General features: G+C 34.3%; 1 protein-coding gene across 1 annotated transcript in view; it reads right to left on the bottom strand.

Moving 5' to 3' along the window:
* Positions 1 to 9229: 9229 nt before the first annotated feature.
* The window catches only part of LOC129137991 (MAM and LDL-receptor class A domain-containing protein 1-like), a 53133-nt gene continuing 39341 nt past the window's right edge, over positions 9230 to 23021 (bottom strand). The window contains exon 3 of the mRNA XM_054672881.2: positions 9230 to 11030. Coding sequence (XP_054528856.1) covers positions 10810 to 11030 — 221 coding nt within the window. The 3' untranslated portion in view covers positions 9230 to 10809. The remainder of the gene's footprint in view (positions 11031 to 23021) is intronic.

Below are 23021 nucleotides of genomic sequence, written 5' to 3'. Positions count from 1 at the left end.
CGTGATCTGTATAAACATGTAAATATTAACACCGCTATCTGTATGAACATTTATTTATACCGTTATCTGTATAAACATGTAACTATTTATACTGCTATCTGTATAAACATGTTAGTATTTATACCGCTATCTGTATAAACATGTATTTATTCCGCTCTCTGTATAAACATGTATTTATACCGCTATCTCTATAAACTAAGTATTTATTCCACTGTCTGTATAAACATGTATTTATACCGCTGTCTGTATAAACATGTATTTATACCGCTGTCTGTATAAACATACAAGTATTTATACTGCAGTCTGTATAAACGTATAAGTATTCATACCGCTGTCTCTATAAACATATATGTATTTATACCGCTATCTCTATAAAGATATGAGTATTTATACCGATAATTGTATAAACATAAAAATATTTATACCGCTATCTGCATAAACATATATTTATACATATATGTATAAATATATAAATATTTACACAGAAATCTGTGTAAGCATATAAGTATTTATACAGATATTTGTATAAACATATAAATATTTATAGTTATCTGTATAAATATATAAACATTATTTGTACAGTCATCTGTATGAACATACAAACCTTATTTATACAGATATCTGTATAAACATGTAAATATTTATAGAGATATCTGTATAAACATGCAAATATTATTTATACAGATATCTGTATATCCATGTAAATATTATTTATACAGATATCTGTATAAACATATAAACATACTGATATCTGTATGAACATATATTTTCACAGATATCTGTATAAACATAGAAATATTTTCACAGATATCTGTATAAACACGTAAATATTTACACACATATCTGCATAAACACGTAAATATTTACACCGATATCTGTATAAACATGTAAATATTTATACCGCTATCTGTATAAACATGTAAAGACTTACACCGCTATCCGTATAAACATGTAAATATTTACACCACTATCTGAATAAACATATAAATATTTACACGGCTATCTGTATAAATATATAAATATTTACAGCGCTGTCAGTATAAACATGTAGATATTTATACCGCTATCTGTTTAAATATGTAAATATTTATACCGCTATCTGTATAATCATGTAAATATTTAAACCGCTATCTGTATAAACATGTATTTATATCGCTATCTTTATAAACATGTAAATACTTCTACAGCTATCTGTATAAACATGTGAATACCTATACCGCTCTCTGTATAAACATGTAAATATTGATACCACTATCTGTATAAACATTTAAATATTTATACCGCTATCTATATAAACCTGTATTTATACCGCTATCTGTATAAACATGTTAGTGTTTATAACGCTATCTGTATAAACATGTAAGTGTTTATACCGCTGCATGCATACACATAAAAGTATACTGCTGACTGTATAAACATATAAGTATTTATACTGCTATATGTTTAAAGATATAAGTATTTATACCGATATCAGTATAAACATGAAAATATTTATACTGATATCTGTATAAACATATAAATATTTATACACATATCTGTATAAACATATAAACACGTACACAGAAATCTGTATAAACATATAAGTACTTATACAGATATTTATATAAACATATACATATTTATAGTTATCTGTATAAACATACAAATATTTATACAGTCATCTGTATAAACATACAAATATTATTTATACAGATATCTGTATAAACATGTAAATATTTATACAGATATCTGAATAAACATGTAAATATTTATGCAGATATCTGTATAAACATGTAAATATTATTAATTCAGATATCTGTATAACAATATCAACATACAGATATCTGTATGAACATATATTTTTGCAGATAACTGTATAAACACAGAAATATTTACACAGATATCTGTATAAACATGTAAATATTTACACCGATATCTGTATAAACACGTAAATATTTACACCAATATCTGTATAAACATGTAAATATTTACACCGCTATCTGCATAAACATGGAAATATCTACACTGCTATCTGTATAAACATGGAAATATCTACAACGCTATCTGCATAAACATGGAAATATCTACACCGCTTCCTGTACAAACATGGAAATAACTACACCGCTACCTGTACAAACATGGAAATATCTACACCGCTATCTGTACAAACATGGAAATATCTACACTGCTATCTGTATAAACATGGAAATATCTACACCGTTTCTTGTGGGAACATGGAAATATCCACACCACTACCTGTACAAACATGGAAATACCCACACCGCTATCTGTATAAACCTGGAAATATCTACACCACTACCTGTATAAACATGGAAATATCTGCACCGCTATCACTATAAACTTGTAAACATTTACACCGCTATCTGTATAAACGTGGAAATATCTACACTGCTACCTCTATAAACATGTAAACATTTACACCGCTGTCTCTATAAACATGGAAATATCTAAACTGCTATCTCTATAAACATAGACATATCTACACCAATCTCTCTATAAACATGGATACATTTGCACCGCTATCTCTATAAACATGAAAATAACTACTCCGCCATCTCGATAAACATGGAAATATTCACACCGCCATCTCTATAAAGCTGGAAATATCTACACTGCCGTCCCTATAAACATGCAAATATCTACACCGCTGCCTCTGTAAACATGGAAATACCTACACCGCTGCCTCTGTAAACATGGAAATATCTACACCGCCATCTGTATAAACATGGAAATATCTACACCGCCATCTCTATAAACATGCAAATATCTACACCGCCATGTGTATAAACACGGAATTATCTACACCGCCGACTGTATAAACATGGAAATATCTACACCGCCATCTCTATAAACATGGAAATATCTACAACGCCATCTCTATAACCATGCAAATATCTACAACGCCGTCTCTATCAACATGGTAATATCTACAATGCCATCTCTATAAACATAGAAATACCCACACAGCTAAGTCTATAAACATGGAAATATCTACAACGCCATCTGTATAAACATGGAAATATCTACACCGCCATCTCTAATAACATGGAATTATCTACACCGCTATCTGTATAAACAGCCAAATATCTACACCGCTATCTGTATAAACATGGAATTGTCTACACCGCTATCTGTATAAACATGGATATACCTACACCGTGATCTGTATAAACATGGAAATATCTACACCGCTCCCTCTATAAACATGGAAATATCTACACCGCTACCCGTATAAACATGGAAACATGTACATCGCTATCTGTATGAACATAGAAATATCTACACCGTTACCTGTATGAACATGGAAATTTCTACACCGCTACCTGTATTAACATGGAAATATCCAAACCGCTACCGGTATAAACTTGGAAATGTCTACACTGCTACCTGTATAAACATAGAAATATCTACACAGCTATCTCTATAAAAACGGAAATATCTACACCGCTACCCGTAAAAACATGGAAATATCTACACTGCTATCTGTATAAACATGGAAATATCTACACCGCTATCTCTATAATCATGGAAATATCTACACCGCTATCTCTATAAACATGGAAATATCTACACCGCTATCTCTATATACATGGAAATATCTACACCGTTATCTTGTAAACATGGAAATATCCACATCGCTATCTGTATAAAAATGGAAATATCTACACCGCTATCTCTGTAAACATGGAAATATCTACTCCGCTATCTGTATAAACATGGAAATATCTACACTGCTATCTCTATGAACGTGGAATTATCTACACCGCGATCTTAATAAACGTGGAATTATCTACACCGTAGTCTCTATAAACATGGAATATCTACACTGCTATCTCTATAAACATGAAAACATTTACACCGCTATCTGTATAAACATGGAAATATCTAAATCGCTATCTCTATAAGCATGTACATATCTACACCACTGTCTCTATAAACATGGATATATTTACAACGCTATCTCTATAAACATGAAAATATCTACACTGACATCTCTATAAACATGGAAATATCTACACGGCCGTCCCTATAAACATGGAAATATCTACACCGCCATCTGTATAAACATCTAAATATCTGCACCGCCGTCACTACATACATGGAAATATATACACCACCATCTGTATAAACATGGAAATATCTACACCGCCATCTCTGTAAACATGGATATCTCCACACCGCCATCTGTATGAACATGGAAATATCTACACCGCCATCTGTATACACATGGAAATATCTACAACACCGTCTGTATAAACATGGAAATATCTACACCCCATCTCTATAAACATGGAAATATCTACACCACCATCTCTATAAACATGGAAATATCTACAACGCCGTCTCTATCAACATGGTAATATCTACAATGCCATCTCTATAAACATGGAAATTTCCACACAGCTATGTCTATAAACATGGAAATACCTACACCGCCATCTGTATAAACATGGAAATATCTACACCACCATCTGTATAATCATGGAAATACCTACACCGCCATGTGTATAAACATGGAAATATCTACACCGCTATCTGTATAAACATGGAAATATCTACACCGCTATCTGTATAAACTTGGAAATATCTACAACGGTATCTGTATAAACATGAAAATATCTACACCGCTATCTGTATAAACATGGAAATAACCCCGCTATCTGTATAAACATGGAAATATCTACACCGCTATCTGTATAAACTTGGAAATATCTACAATGGTATCTGTATAAATATGAAAATATCTACACCGCTATGTGTATATATATGGAAATATCAACCCTTCTATCTGTATAAACATGGAAATATCTACACTGCTTTCTGTATAAACATGGAAATATCTACACTGCTATCTGTATAAACATGGAAATATCTACACAGCCACCTGTATAAACATGTAAATATCTACACCGCTATCTGTACAAACAGGTAAATATCAACACCGTTATCTATATAAACATGTAAATATCTACACCGCTATCTGTATAAACATGTAAATATTCACACCGTGATCTGTATAAACATGTAGGTATTTACACCGCTATCTGTATATACATGTAAATATTTTCACCGCTATCTGTATAAACCTGTAAATATTCACACCGCTATCTGTATAAACATGTAGATATTTACACCACTATCTGTATAAACATGTAAATATTTTCACCGTTATCTGTATAAACATGTAAATATTCACACCGCTAACTGTATAAACATGTATTTATACCGTTATCTGTATAAACATGTAACTATTTATACTGCTATCTGTATAAAAATGTTAGTATTTACACCATTGTTTGTATAATCATGTGTTTATACCGCTGTCTGTATAAACATGTATTTATACCGCTGTCTGTATAAACATACAAGTATTTATACCGCAGTCTGTATGAACATGTAAGTATTCATACCGCTGTCTCTATAAACATATATGTATTTATACCGCTATCTCTATAAAGATATAAGTATTTATACCGATAATTGTATAAACATAAACATATTTATACCGCTATCTGCATAAACATACATTTATACACATATATGTATAAACATAAATATTTACACAGAAATCTGTATAAACATAAGTATTTATACAGATATTTGTATAAACATATAAATATAGTTATCTGTATAAATATATAAACATTATTTGTACAGTCATCTGTATAAACATACAAATGTTATTTATACAGATATCTGTATAAAGATGTAAATATAGAGGTATCTGAATAAACATGTAAATATTATTTATACAGATATCTGTATATCCATGTAAATATTATTTATACAGATACCTGTATAAACATATAAACATACAGATATCTGTATGAACATATATTTTCTCAGATATCTGTATAAACGTACAAATATTTTCACAGATATCTGTATAAACATGTAAATATTTACACACATATCTGCATAAACACTTAAATATTTACACCGATGTCTGCATAAACACGTAAATATTTACACCGTTATCTGTATAAACACGTAAATATTTACAGCGATATCTGTATAAACATGTATTTACACCGCTATCTGCATAAACATGTCAATACACCGCAATCTGTATAAACATGTAAATACTTACACCGCTATCTGTATAAACATGAAAATATTTACACCGCTATCTGAATAAACATATGAATATTTACACGACTAACTGTATAAACATGTAAATATTTACAGCGCTGTCTGTATAAACATGTAGATATTTATACCGCTATCTGTTTAAACATGTAAATATTTATACCGCTATCTGTATAATCATGTAAATTTTTATACCGCTATCTGTATAAACATGTAAATATTCATACCGCTATCTTTATAAACATGTAAATACTTATGCCGCTATCTGTATAAACTTGTGAATACCAATACGGCTATCTGTATAAACATGTAAATATTGATACCGCTATCTGTATAAACATGTAAATATTTATAACACTATCTATATAAACATGTATTTATACCGCTATCTGTATAAACATGTTAGTGTTTATACCGCTATCTGTATAAACATATAAGTGTTTATACCGCTGTCTGAATAAACATATAAGTATTTATACCGCTGACTGTATAAACGTATAAGTATTTATACCGCTGTCTGTATAAACATATAAGTATTTATACTGCTATCTGTTTAAAGATATAAGTATTTATACTGATATCTGTATAAACATGAAAATATTTATACTGATATCTGTATAAACATGAAAATATTTATACTGATATCTGTATAAACATGAAAATATTTATACTGATATCTGCATAAACATGTAAATATTTATACACATATCTGTATAAACATTAATATTTACACAGAAATCTGTATAAATATATAAGTATTTATACAGATATTTATATAAACATATACATATTTATAGTTATCTGTATAAACATATAAATATTTATACAGTCTTCTGTATAAACATACAAATATTATTTACACAGATATCTGTATAAATATGTACATATTTATACAGATATCTGTATAAAGATGTAAATATTATTAATACAGATATCTGTATGAACATATATTTTCATAGATATCTGTATAAACACAGAAATATCTACACAGATATCTGTATAAACATGTAAATTTCTACACCGATATCTGTATAAACACATAAATATTTACACCGATATCTGTATAAACATGTAAATATCTACACCGCTATCTGTATAAACAAGGAAATATCTACACCGCTATCTGTACAAACATGGAAATATCTACACCGCTATCTGTATAAATATGGAAATATCTACACCGCTATCTGTATAAACATGGAAATATCTACACCGCTATCTCTATAAACATGGAAATATCTACACCGCTATCTCTATGAACATGGAAATATCTACACCGCCATCTGTAAAAACATGGAAATATCCACACCGCTCCCTCTATAAACATGGAAATATCTACACCGCTACCTCTATAAACATGGAAATATCTACACCGCTATCTGTATAAACATGGAAATATGTACATTGCTATCTGTAGAAACATGGAAATATCTACAGTGCTACCTGTAGGAACATGGAAACATCTACACCGCTATGTGTATAAACATGGAAATGCCTACGCCGCTACCTGTGTAAACATGGAAATATCTAGACCGCTATCTCTACAAACTTGGAAATATCTACACCGCTACCTGTATAAACATGGAAATATCTACACCGCTATCTGTATAAAATGGAAATATCTACACTGCTATCTCTATAAACATGGAAATATCAACACCGCTGTCTGTATAAACATGAAAATATCTACACCGCTACCTCTATAAACATGGAAATATCTACACCGCTACCTCTATAAACATGGAAATAGCTACACCGCTGTCTTGTAAACATGGATATATCTACACTGCTATCTGTATAAACATGGAAATATCTACACCGCTGTCTCTGTAAACATGGAAATATCTACACTGCTATCTGAATAAACATGGATATATCTCCACCGCTATCTGTATAAACATGGAAATTACTACACCGCTCTCTGTATAAACATGGAAATATCTACACCGCTCTCTGTTTAAACATGGGAATATCTACACCGCTCTCTGTATAAATATGGAAATATCTACACCGCTATCTGTATAAACATGGAAATATCTACAACGCTATCTCTATAAACTTGTAAACATTTACACCGCTATCTGTATAAACGTGGAAATATCTACACCGCTGTCTCTATAAACATGGAAATATCTACACCGCTATCTCTATAAACATGTAAAGATTTACACCGCTGTCTCTATAAACATGGAAATATCTAAACCGCCATCTCTATAAACATGGAAATATCTACACCGCCGTCTCTATAAACATGGAAATATCTACACCGCTATCTGTATAAACACGGAAATATCTACACCGCCGTCTGTATAAATATGGAAATATCTACACTGCCATCTCTATAAACATGGAAATATCTACACCGCTATCTGTATAAACACGGAAATATCTACACCGCCGTCTGTATAAACATGGAAATATCTACACTGCCATCTCTATAAACATGGAAATATCTACACCGCCATCTCTATAACCATGGAAATATCTACAACGCCGTCTCTATCAACATGGTGATATCTACAATGCCATCTCTAGAAACATGGAATTATCCACACAGCTATGTCTGTAAACATTGAAATATCTACACCGCCATCTGTATAAACATGGAAATATCTACACCGCCATCTGTATAATCTTGGAAATACCTACACCGCCATCTGTATAAACATGGAAATATCTACACCGCTATCTGTATAAACATGGAAATATCTACACCGCCATCTCTATAAACATGGAAATAACTACACCGCTATCTCTATAAAGATGGAAATATCTACACCGCCTTCTCTATAAACATGGAAATATCTACACCGCCATCTCTATAAACATGGAATTATCTACACTGCTATCTGTATAAACATGGGAATATCTACACTGCTATCTGTATAAACATGGAATTATCTACACCGTTATCTATATAAACATGGGAATATCTACACCGCCATCTCTATAAACATGGAAATATCTACACCGCTCCCTCTATAAACATGGAAATATCTACACCGCTACCTCTATAAACATGGAAATATCTACACCACTATCTATATAAACATGGAAATATGTACATCGCTGTCTGTATAAGCATGGAAATATCTACACCGCTATCTGTATAAACATGCTATGTAGCTGTTTTTAGAGGCACACGCCACCACACCCTGCTAATTTGTGTATTCTTTTTGTAGAGATGGGGTTTTGCCATGTTGGCCAAGCTCGTCTCAAACTCCTTGGCTCAACTGATCTGCTCACCTTGGACCCGCAAAGTGCTTTGATTACAGGCGTGCGCCAGTGCACCTGGCCATGTTATGTGTTTTTAATCACAATTTTCAAAATCAGTTAGAAAATCTGTATAGTTTACAGGCAGATTTGTCATACTATTTTTTCTTAGAAAAGGGTGGAAGGGACAATATCTCAGTTTATTCATAAATAAAATGGTAATAATTCATTTATATTTGTTCAAAATTATGAAACTATTTGACTAAGAATAGCTTAATAGTAGGCACTCATTTAGGACATTTAAAGAATTTATCAAAACTTCCCCTCTAATCATAAACGACATGACTAAAATGACAAAGTTGAACTTAGAGGAAATTCAGTATTCCCTAAAGATACTCATTTTGTGCAATTAATTAGGTTTTGTATAAACTCTTAGAAACACTACAACGTATATAAGATCATAAGGGGATTCGAATGCCTTCCGATGAGCAAGTCTGAACACCACCACACCTTCCATTGTATTATTTTCCATCTGTGATGCATGATATAAATCCCTGGCTAGCTTGAGTTAATTACTGTATCATCTTATGCACGAAGTGAGTCAGCTTTGATTTTATGACTTTTTTAGTCTAGATTAGATAGTTAATTGGTGGTGTATTTGTACATTAAAAAACCTTTTTTTCTAGATTAAAAGAATAAATATGAACCTCACTGGATTTCTTAAGTCCTAGAATTTCTTCACAAGGTTGACATAAAACAAGGGTTTCAATACTCTCTCCGTGTTATCTGTCTGTTGTAAGCCCTTAATATTATCAAGACACTTGAGAAATATGATGGTACAGTCAATTCACAGGCTACTCCATAAAGAACAGGGAAGGGAAAGATATTTCAAAGTGTTTACCCTTCTGATCTTATGTTTTGCTCATTCAGACACAGATTAATTTTTCTCCTCTCAGACTGTATCTTTGGCTGAGAAGTCCATTTTTAAATTAAATAGTTTGTCTTTGATCCATTTAGGAAAAGCCACTGAATTGGCAGGTACCATTGAATTGGCAGGTAAAAACCAGGACACAGGGGATAAAAGTCTCATTTGCATTAAGATAGGTTTTCTCATGAACTCTGCATATTTTAATAGTACTAATGTTGAATGTGCATTTTGGCAATGGCAAAATTTGAATGAATTAATTTGACAGTATTATAAAGCTACCTCCCTAAACATTCCCTATTTTATAGTGTCAGGAGTACAGATCAAAGGGAATGGATGGAAAGAGCTACTAAATGCTACTCCCAGAGTCAAGTAAAGTTTGTGAAAACGATAGTTTTGAATCCAAAACATTAATCTAAAGACACTTACCACTTACTGGGCCTGGCAGAAAATGCATTCTGATTCTTCCATTACAATTTTCTGTATGACTAACTGTTACATTTAGAAGTTGCCCTAACTCCTGTTGAAAATATCTAACTATGATGCTAGCCTGTGCTACTTAGAGATTACACTTGTATTTTCTATTTTGTGGCAATATTTAAACAAATTTTAAGAATCCACCTACCACAGGATGCTTCATCTGATTTGTCAGGGCAGTCATATTTAAAATCACATTTCTGCATTTTTTCGACGCAGTGATCATCAGACCTGCAGACAAATTCATTGTCTGTGCAGTTGTGTGGAGGTAATGTTACAGGAACTGACGTTTCTGGTGGAGTTGGGAGGTCTGCTGGCAAATTACCTTGATAAGAAATAATATACAGGCATCATTTAGCAGGTTTTCTGGTTTTCTACTTCTTTAGAGATTTTACACAATGAAGCTTTCTAAATATGCCTCACAATATCATAGAGAACAGTGGGTAGTATCAGCTACTCTGCTAAAATAAAATTGAGGTTCTTGTTTTTAGTAACAGTAAATAATTAAACATCTTTGATCATGAAAAATGATGAAGGTACAGATGGAAATTACTGGAAAGCTATTCAGAGCTCACCAAATCAATGGGAAGCCCAAGGCCAGGGCTTAGAGAATCAGCAGGAACCAAGGGAGTTTCAGATTCTGGAATTAAGAGCCAGAGTAAAGATCTAAATAACTTTCTAATTTACTAGGTAAATAACCTTTGTCCTTCCACTGCTACAATAAATCTAACATCTCCTCATCTTTGTTTAACATATTTTCACTTATTTAAAATTCAAGGTTTCAGGAAAGAGTCAAACCTGAAATCCTCATCTAGAAATTTTATACAAGACTACAATTTCTGAAATTACTGAGGATGGAAGACATTTATAGATGATGACTGATTTATAAGTTATTCAATAAACATGTATTGATAACATGTCTGTGCCATACACGTGGTAGATGCAGGGAATCCAAGCTGTGGAGAAAAAGTTAAATATTAAACCTGAACTAAATTGAACATGGACACAAAGAATGATCACGAAGTCCCAGAACGGGTTGTGTGAGCCCCTTCAGGCTTTCATCCAGTGTTGTTTAGAAGAAATCTCTATTTCAATCTATTCCTATATGTTAGTTATTGAAAAACAACAGACAGTCACAAAACAAGTCAACGTTTTTGTGTTCCTTGGGCCCAGTCACAAAGGACCCTTGTGAATGGACCTCATGCCAAACAACTCATTACAAAAAGAGCTAGGGTCCCAGGCTCCTCCAAAGCTTCATGAGACCTCTCCTCCTCTGTGCATGGACGACTGGCCAACTCTGCAGCCTAGGCCGCTGCTTCCGGGCCTAGTGGTGAATCCTCCATTGTCTGGTGAGTGCAGTGTCCAACTCTGGAGCCCAGGCTGTTGCTTCCCAGTTTGGTGGTGAATCCTCCATAGTCTGGTGAGTGTAAATATGTATATATTTTTCCCTTCTCCCCTTCCCATTGCAATTTACTTATTATATCATTTGCTTATTATATAAATTTGCTTATGTTAATTTGCTTATATCATTTGCTTATTATATCTGCATTGCTATTTATGTGGGATAAAGTTTGTTTACCCTTAAAGGTATTGTGTGTGTGTCTTTCCTTCTCTCCTTGTGCATTTTCTGCACAGAACACAAGTCAAATATGCCATCTCTGCCATTAAATAGTTTACATCTAGTGGACAAGGCAGTCAGATGTATCTTTCATTACAGGTATTTGGGATAAATTTATGGTAAAGATATAACTCCAGGGAAGCAAGAATGGTATCTTTCATCCCTGCATCCATAGCACAATTCACAGACCATGGCATATGGTAGGTATACTGACATTGACAAGTGAATAAATGGACAGATAGATGGACAGATGGATGGATGGATAGATGGATAGATGGATGGATGGATGGATGGATGGATGGACGGATGGATGGATGGATGGACAGACGGATGAATGAATACCAGAGTGGATGAATGAATAAAATAACAAATGGAAGATTTCACAGTGTATTGAAAGAAAACAGAGGAAAACCAAATATCAGATGGGAGTCAAATAAGATGCCTTGGCAAGCTGATGCTTAAACTGACTTTCAAAGGTTGATGAGCTCATCTTGCTAGGTGAAAAAGAATACAAGGTCTTTATGGGCAATGAGAAAAAAACTTGTGTGAATGCATGGAAATACATTAAACTGTTTTTTTATTTTAAATACTGTGAGAATTTAACACGATAATATCTTGTGATATGATAATAAAGCATGCATCTGATTGACTCATTAGATATGGAACTGGAGAGTAGACAGATACCATAAAGAGCCAGCTGAAATCAACTTGGGAGTCTGAAATAAACACACAAAAATATGGAGAAATAACAAGATATAAAATGTCTATTTCAGGATGTACTTTTTGGCATCAGTGTGAAGCATGAATTGTAGGTTGCTCTAACACTGAAAAAAAATAATAGTTAGAATAGTTAACCTCTTTCTTTAATCCAGTCAACTAATAAACCAAAACAGAGATGGTTTAAAGGAAAGAGCAAAAATCTGAGCAATACTAAACGTCCAGTATCTGGAGGACTGGGGATTGACATGCTGTTGGGAATCTGCGGAAAGTCCAATTACTAGTAGTTTATTTCTTAGCTCAAATGCAGAGGCAATTAAGACCTAAGATTGAAGATAGATCAAAATATCAACTTTTTATTGATATAGCTAATCCTGAAGAAAATTTCCTATTTCTGTAGACAAGTGGTCTTCTAAAATGTGAAACCCAGAAATAAGACCCCGAACTGTGTCTTCCAGGCTACCCTGTGTGAAACTATAGCAAGGAAGAGTTGACTAGATTTCATATTTCCTCAGCTAGTAAACATTAAAAAGAAAAGAGGAGGTGAGGGACCAGGCATGCATACTCAGATTCTTCTTGAAAACTCACCAATCCATTGTTGCTCTTCCTTCCTCTGGGAAGGAATGAATAAGAGGATGAAGAGAGACCAGGAATATTAGGCTGCCAGATACAGCTCAGTCTACATGAGAGATTAAGACCAAGGAAGTAGTATTCTGATCCCATAGGGGTGAGTTTGAAATGATTAATAGATTGTTAAGTAAATGAGCATTCTATTCCCCGAGATCAGATATATAAAACATAGAAGATGAGTCAGTTTTTAGGGATAAGAAATATTTTCTCACCAGGTGTGGTGGCTCACACCTATAATCCCAGCACTTTGGGAGGCTAAGGCAGGTGGATCACTTGAGCTCAGGATTTTGAGACTAGCCTGGGCAACATGGTGAAACCTCATCTCTACAAAAATAAAAAACTACAAAAATTAGCTGGGCATGGTGGCCCACACCTGTAGTTCCAACTACGTGGGAGGCTGAGGTGAGAAAATCACTTGAGTTGGGGAGGTTGAGGCTGCAGTGAGCCGAGATCACACCACTGCACTCTGGTCTGGGTGACAGAGTAAGACCCCACCTTCCCACCCCCCAACCCAAACAAAAAATAAAAAATTAAACAATCAAAATAAAATAAATGTAAAAAGAAATATTTTCTATCCTAAAATAGAAAGCCAATGACAACAACACACAAAAAAGGAGATCCTAACAGGTTGGAAACTTTATCTCACATCCAGTTGGATATACTCACGTCTAAGTCATTGAGCAAAAATAAGAACCCAATTAGAGGTGAAAGTTATTACCTTCCATAGAAATCTGACGCATCCAACGTTATAATAAAATGTGAAAAAAAATTAAAAAGACAAACATTTTATCATTTTTGAATGCCGATGACTTTGAAGATCTTGAAGGACAGAGTTTGAATCAGAGAAAGAAAAATTCGCTAGCCTTGATGAAAAATTATTTTCAAATAAATCTATAATGAGATTATAAAAATCACTTCTGAGGGAATTTGCTGAGAACTGCAAAACATTCAATGGCCAGGTTGATGGATATTTTATATGTCTCAGTGGAATATATGGAACAAATTTCTTTGAAAATCATCCTTTTAAAATGTTTAAATACAAGGTCTTAAAAATAATCTTCTAATTTGATGGCTAAATTTGTTGTGCCATTTCAGAGCATAATTTACTTACATAATTGTACTGAAAAAAAATATATAATTAAAATGCATTAAAAGATGCATGTAAACTTTTTATTTGTATGTCCTATATCAAAAATGGCATCTGGAAAGTGACGTATTTCGTCAAAGTTTCAATGAAAGTTTTCCTTTAACCAAAGCAGGATGTCAAGTTCTTTCACTTTAGCACATGCTCATCCAAGCTGGTTTGTTCCATATTTAGATAATAAAGTTTTAGTCTAAGACAAAGATTTTAATTCCACAGAGATGACTGTCATTTGCACTGAGAAAAATGTTCTATGCTCCAATTTAGGCAGCCATTTTGAAATGCATTAATTTCAAGAGAGAATGGGTAAATTTGTGTTCCAAGCTCAGGGTAAATACACATTACTAGAACAGTAGAAGTCTTAAAAAACAGTGGATCACACATGTTTTCCTATTCTTCACAATTGCTGTATATTATGTATATTTATGGAAGTAGACATTTACAATTAATCATCTTACCTTAATACACAGAAACTTCAATAAACAGCTAAATGGAAACAGATATATGATGTTCTTCACTGACTGTACTACTTTAAACTTGCTCGATAATACACTTCTAGTCACAAATACCTAGGATTTACTGATTTCTGATTTTATTTTTTATTTTATTTTTATTTTTATTTTTTGAGACAGAGTCTCGCTCTGTCGACCAGGCTGGAGTGCAGTGTCACGATCTCAGCTCACTGCAAGCTCCGCCTCCCGGGTTCACACCATTCTCCTGCCTCAGCCACCTAAGTAGCGGGGACTACAAGCGCCCGCCACCATGCCAGGCTAATTTTTTTGTATTTTTAGTAGAGACGGGGTTTCACTGTGTTAACCAGGATGGTCTTGATCTCCTGACCTCGTGATCCGCCCGCCTTGGCCTCCCAAAGTGCTGGGATTACAGGCGTGAGCCACCTCACCCGGCCGATTTCTGATTTTATTATTCTTCCTTCAAGAGAACAACATTTCAGGGCAGGACAGAAGCCCAGCGAATTGAGTGTCAATAACTTTGCATTTGAGACAAAGAAGACATCGACTGAACTGCTTCAGATTCAATTACATCTTTTCTTTAAAAAAATGACTTTAATTATGAATAGCTTTAAACATTCATATAAATTAAGAAAATTATATAATAGATACATGACTCCACCACTAAGACTAAGTAAATTGTTATTATAGCATTGTTTCAGATCCTTATATTAACAAATAAATGAGGAAGAAAGAATAGAAAGAAAGAAAACCTTTCTATAATGCTCAGACCTCATTCTTCCTCTTTCTACCCCTTCACTAATGCCTTCAGAGGGACCCTTATCCAAATACTAGTTTGTACCAATTTGTATTTTCTCATGTTTGTTTTCTAATTGTTTTTATTGTGGTAAATAGTATTAAGGCTATTCACAAGGTTGTACAACAGATCTTTAGAGCTTTTTTTAATCTCAAAAACCAGAAACTATATCCATTAAACACTTGTTCTCCTTCCTTCCTCCCTCCCCCCAGCTCTCGGCAAGCACCTTTCTACATTTGTTTCTATGATATTGACTACCTTAAATAATTCATATGAGTTGAGTCCTACAATGGTTGTACTTTCCTGACTGGCTTATTTAGCTTAGCATGATGTCCTCGAGGTTAATCCATTGTCTTAGTCAGTTCAGGCTGCTATAACACATTACACACTGAGTGTCTTAAACAGCCATTTATTTATCTTAGTTCTGAAGGCTGGGAAGTGTAAGCTCAACGTGCCAGCAGAAGTGGTGTCTGGCCCACTTCCTGGTTTGCTGACGGCCATTTTCTCCTTGTATCCTCAAATGGTAGAGAACAGGGAGAGAAAAAGCAAGCTCTCTCCTGTCTTTTTATAAAGGCATTGATTCCATCCATGAAAGCTTTACTCTCCTGACCTAATTATCACACATACAAATACCATCACGTTGGGGGTTGGAATGTCAACATATAAATTTTGGGAAAATATGTTCAGTCCACAGCATCTATGTGGTAGCATGTGATGGGATTTCCTTCCCCCTTAAGGCTGCATGATATTCCATTGTACGTATATACCACATTTTCTTTATCCAATCATCTGTTAATAGACATTTGGGTTCTTCCACCTCTTAGCTATTGTGAATAATGTAGCAATGAACAAGGGGAGGCAAAAATCTCAAGATTCTGCTTGAATTATTTTGGATATGTATCTGAAAGTAGCATTGCTACATCATAGGATAATTCTATTTTTAATTTTTTGAGGAATGGTCATACTGCTTTCCATAATGGCTAAACCACTTTACAGTCCCACCAAGAATGCACAAGAATTTTGATCTTTCTATAGTCTCACTAATGCTATTTTTTATTATTTGGATAGTGGCCATCCTAATGGGTATGAGGTGATGTCTCATTGTGGTTTTGATTTCCATTTTCCTTATTTGATCATGTTGAGCATGTTTTCGTATGCTTGTTGGACACTGGCATATCTTTTTGTTCTCATCAACCCCAAATCTGACACCCTATTCCTGTCAGCACTTAGATCAGCAATTACAGTATCATGCAGACTAGTTTTACTGCTCTAAAAATCCTCCATCTATGCATCCCACCCTCTCCCCTAAACAATGGCAAACACTAATGTTTTTACTACCTCCATAGTTTCGCTTTTTTCCAGAATGTCATATTGTCAGAATCATAAGGTATGTAGCCTTTTCATACTGGCTTCTTCTGCTTAGTAACAGGCAGGTAAATTTCCTTCATATCTCAGCTTGACAGCTCATTTATTTAGCATTGAATAATATTTTTCTCTGGATGTGATCCAGTTTATTACCTATGTATCTACTGAAGGACATCCTGGTTGCTTCCATGTTTTAGCAATTGTGAATAAAGCTGCTATAAACACCTATCTGTATCTAGGTTTTTTGTGTGAATATACTCATTTGGGTAAATACTAAAGCACTTGATTGCTGGATGACATGGTAAGACTACGTTTAATTCTAGAAGAAAATATCAAACCTTTTTCAAAGCGGCTATATAACTTGGTATTTCTACCAGCAATGAACATGAATTCCTGTTGCTCCACATCCTTGCATTTCACATTTGACATTTTAATTTGTATTTTCCCAATTATGGAAATTATGAAAATTATTGAGATTGTAAAAATTATGTAATTTTTACATCAAGAAATATTTTGGGTGAGAGTGTAAATTAGTTTAACCGTTGTGGAAGACAGTGTGGCGATTCCTCAAGGATTTCGAACCAGAAATACCATTTGACCCAGGAATCCCATTACTGGATATATACCCAAAGGATTATAAATTATTCTACTATAAAGATACATGCACACATATGTTTATTGCAGCACTATTTACAATAGCAAACATTTGGAACCAACCCAAATGTCCATCAATGATAGACTGGATAAAGAAAATGTGGCACATATACACCATGGAATACTATGCAGCCATAAAAAAGAATGAGTTCATGTCCTTTGCAGGGACTTGGATGAAGCTGGAAACCATCATTCTCAGCAAACTAACACAGGAACGGAAAACCAAACACCACATGTTCTCACTCACAGTGGCAGTTGAACAACAAGAACACATGGACACAAGGAGAGGAATATTACACACCGGAGCCTGTGGTGGGTGGAGGGCAAGGGAAGGGATAGCATTAGGACAAATACCTAATGCATGCACGGCTTAAAACCTAGATGAACGGTTGATGGGTGCAGCAAACCACCATGGCACATGTATACCTATGTAACAAACCTGCACGTTCTACACATGTATCCCAGAACTTAAAATATAATAAAAATAAATAAAAGATAAAATTTAAAATGAAATATTTTTAAATACATACTTTTAAAGGGCCACTTTGGTATTTTGCTCTGGCTTATAACTGATGGTTCATATCTCCTATTCTTTTTCCAATTGGATTATAGTTTTCTTACTTACAGGTTTATATTCCACATACTCCATTCTAATCCTCTTATTTATCTGTATGACAAATATATTCTCCTAGTCTGTGAAATGTCTTTTTGTTTTGTATGGTGTCCTTCAAACTAAAAAAAAATTTAATGACCTTTAATTTATCAATCACTTCTTCTATGATTAATGCCTTAAAGTTTCTCTAATTTTTTTCTCTAATATTCGAGATGTTTCCATAATTTTTAAATTTTGATAGTTGTGGTTTGCACATTTAAGTCTTTACTTTAGACTTTATTGTATATTATCTATGATTATAATCTAATTTATATATATAGCCAGTTTTGATCGATTAGTCTATTGAGCAGCACAAACTTTTCTCACTTATTTACATTTTATTATGAAATGTATAAATTTTTATTACACATGAATAAAAATGAGTAAAATATATGCCTGCTTTAAAGAATAAAAGATATGAACCTACCAGTTTATGAAATGTCAATCTCCTGATAGTTTTGAAGCCTCCAGTGTCTTTCTTGCTGATTCTAACCCCTCATTGCTCATCTCTCAAGGTGAGTAGTACACTGAATTATTTTTCATTTATTTGCTTTTATGATTTTTTTTCATTTGCAGGTGCACCAAATATCCTCTCACAGTTTCTATTTCATTAGGTTGTTATGTGATTAAATGAGTTAACTTTTTTATTTTTTTGAGACAGAATCTCGCTCTGTTGCCCAGGATGGAGTGCAGTGGTGACATCTCGGCTCACTGCAACCTTCACCTCCCGGGTTCAAGTGAATCTCCTGCCTCAGCCTCCCAAGTAGCTGGGACTACAGGCGTGTGCCACCACACCTGGCTAGTTTTTTTGTGTTTCTGGTAGAGATGGGGTTTCACCGTGTTAGCCAGGATGGTCTCGATCTCTGACCTCGTGATCTGCCCACCTCGGCCTCCCAAAGTGCTGGGATTACAGGCATGAGCCACCGTAGCCGGCCTAACATTTTAAAATTCTAATAATAGTGACAGAATATAGTAAACATCAGGGAGGTCCTTTTTAAATAAAATGGTATTTGGGTTTTTAACTTTAGATGAATGGAAGCTTTCTCTGTATCAGCAACAGAGATTATAATGATTAGAGATTTTAACCAACGCCATATGGTATTTTCCTCAAGACAGTACTTTAATTCATTAGTGTTAATGTGTATATTGTAATTCAGTAATTCTGAATGCTGTCTAGTGTTTTATTATATGAAAATATATTGTAGTTAGCCATTCCACCGTTAATGATTTTGGGGTTGATTCTTCTAAGGTATTGTTTTCTCATTTTGCACATTTCTCCTTATGTATCTAGAAATGGAATTGCTTGGTTACGGGGTATGTACAATTTCAACCTTAGGTGATAATGCCAAACCAGTTTCCAAAGTAATTCTATACTTCCCAGCAGTATATAAACATTCAACATACAATATGTACTTGCCATTCATTCGTATATTTAGGTTTATCCATGTGTTTGCCATTTTTCATCACATCCCTGGTTGAGCTCATTTTGTGTCTTTCTGAGATTCACATTTACATAGTTCATTTGTCTGAACTGCAGAATCTGGTGCAGTGAAATAATATTATTTTGTGTGTGTGTGTGTGTGTGTGTGTGTGTGTGTGTGTGTTATCTTTCAATGCCATCTTAACCCTCTTTCCTGAAAAAGTTTTGCTTTGCTTTAGGCTAACAATTAATAGTTTTTAGAACTCTGAAAATTATATCTGTCCTCTGACTTCTGTTCTTGCTGTTAAGAAGTCAGTCATCAGCCTAATTGTGCTTCTTTTGCAATTCACTCACTTCTGGCTCTCCTCTCCCCTTTCTCTCCATCTTGTCCATCCCATATGCTCTTACTCCCTAACTCTGGCATTTACTTTGTCTTTCTGTTCTATTTCTCAATACTCTCTCTTTTTTTCTCTCACCTGGAGATTTCCCCTTTTTAAGCTCAGCTTGACATTTAAATCAATGCATGTTATGTTATAGTTGACATTTCTAGGAATAAATAGTGTCACAGTTTTTAGGTCATCTGGTCTTCCATACTACTAAAATCAGCAGTCTGTTGTGTGTGTGTGTGTGTGTGTGTGTGAGAGAGAGAGAGAGAGAGAGAGAAGAGAGAGAGACAGTCTCACTGTCACCCAGGCTGGAGTGCAGTGGCGCGATCTCGAATCACTGCCACTTCTGCCTCCCAGTTCAATCGATTCTTGTGCCTCAGCCTCCTGAGTAGCGGGATTACAGGCACCTACCACCATGCCCATCTAATTTTTTGTATTTTCAGTAGAGACCGGGTTTCACCGCGTTGGCCAGGCTGGTCTCAAACTCCTGACCTCAGGTGATCCACTCGCCTCGGCCTCCCAAAGTCCTGGGATTACAGGCATGAGCCACCACACTCAGCAAAACCAGCAGTCTGAACTGCATCTTTAGTTCTGATTTCAACTTAACTAGAGAATAATCATTAGAGAGAAATCATGGACATGAGTTGGATGACTTGAAAGAGAGACCGATGAGTTCATACTGAGGAAAAGTAGAGACAATTCATTTTTATCTTAAAAAGGTTTCAGAGAATAAGTAAAAGGACAACTACTCTAAGCAAAACATAGTAAGAGTTCATAATTCTTAGTCCTATTCTCATTACTTCCTTATTACTCCACCAGAATGAGGAAATTTTACAAACCAAGTAAGTCCAATGTCTTGCATTGAAGAGAAGAGCACTAAAAGAGCTAAATGAGAAAAGCGTTTCTTCTTCTGGAGCTGAACTTTGCAATTGGTGGTGGTTGTAACTGGGAAGATGGAGTTGCAGCTGATTTCAGAGATTCTGTGATGTGGAAGTAAAATAGAATCCAGAAACATGGTCAGGCCAGTTCTTCATGTGTGACTGAGGCATGACAAGTACTGCAAGATTCCTGATGGACTCTCTGGTCCTCACACATTGTTTAGACTTTCCTCTAAGGGACATGAGGTCAACTCATTTAACTTTGCAAATACTTAGAAGAGTATTTTCTAAAGTATCACACTCTTAACTCAGGTGATGCTAGAAATGACTATGCAGTATATAGAAACAGAGAGCAAGAGAGCGAGAGAGCGCATGAGAGCTCCTGTCTCATCCTCTTTTTGTAAGAGCACTAATCCCATTATGAGAACCTCATCCTCATGGCCTAATCTACTCCAAATTACCTCTCAAAGGCCCCACTTCCAAATACCATCTCAATGGGGATTAAGGTTTCAAGATATGAATTGTGGAGTGGGGCAAATATTCAACTAATTACAAAGCTTATAGGGTTTTGTTGGCCTATAATTGCTTAGAATAAGGCTAAAGTTGGTAGCAATGATAGATTTAAGTCTCTTTAAACAAAGAACATTAAAATCTTTGCAGATGAAACAAAAATTGAAAAGATGAAATGCATATGACTGAAGTTTGCACTCACTAAGAAGCAGAGATTAGTCTGGTTTGATCTGATCTTCTTCCACATCTCTGAGCCACAGGGGAACCAAACTACCTGCACATCTGTCATGTGGAAGATTTCATAAGTAGATGTCTCAGGCTCCAAATGGACTCAGTGATCTAACTCCTCGCTCTGTAACTTCACTGTAACAAATATGACAAACTTCAGGCTACATTAATATATTCTCTCTGGTAAAATAGATTTTCCAACTTGTTTTATACTAGACTTCCCTCCCTACAGCCATTCCCACACTGATAATTAAGCAAACAAAAACAACATTTTAACATCTCTAGTCCTTGATAAGTTATTACCAACTTTAGACATATGATTACTGAATGAATTGCTTGACTAATATGAATCATTGTACTTTATATCTATCTGTAGCTAACAACGCATGTTTTCCCTGTGACTTTTTGAGTTAAGAAATATATTTAATATAAAAATGTAAAAGCGTATTTGAAGCTTAAACAGTCTCTTTAGAAAATTTAAAATGTTTAAATATCTATAGCTTTTGGGGAATATCATACATTTCTTCTATTTCACTTAGTACAATAAATTGGAGTTATACTCACAAGCTGAAAGAACTATGTTTAGTATGATTTTATGGAAGTGTCTGTGTTAGATATACTTTCCAGGTGAAAAGGTTTTATGAAAGCATAGCTATTCTTTGGATACTATTATAACAACTGTGTTATAGCTGTTTGCCACAAACTATGCAGTGCTTTTTTTTTTCTGTCTCCGGTAGCCAATCAGCAATTTTTGAAATACTTCTGCTTTATAACAAAGATTCAATGACATTTTCCTTCTTTACAGGTATTCTACTATATTTGAATGTGACTACAAATGACTGAAGTAGCAG

The sequence above is a fragment of the Pan troglodytes genome, chromosome 20, assembly GCF_028858775.2.
Source record: "Pan troglodytes isolate AG18354 chromosome 20, NHGRI_mPanTro3-v2.0_pri, whole genome shotgun sequence".
NCBI classification, from domain to species: Eukaryota; Metazoa; Chordata; class Mammalia; order Primates; family Hominidae; genus Pan; species Pan troglodytes.
The sequence above is the reverse complement of the archived record's forward strand: the minus strand, read 5'-3'. Positions and strand labels throughout refer to the sequence as shown.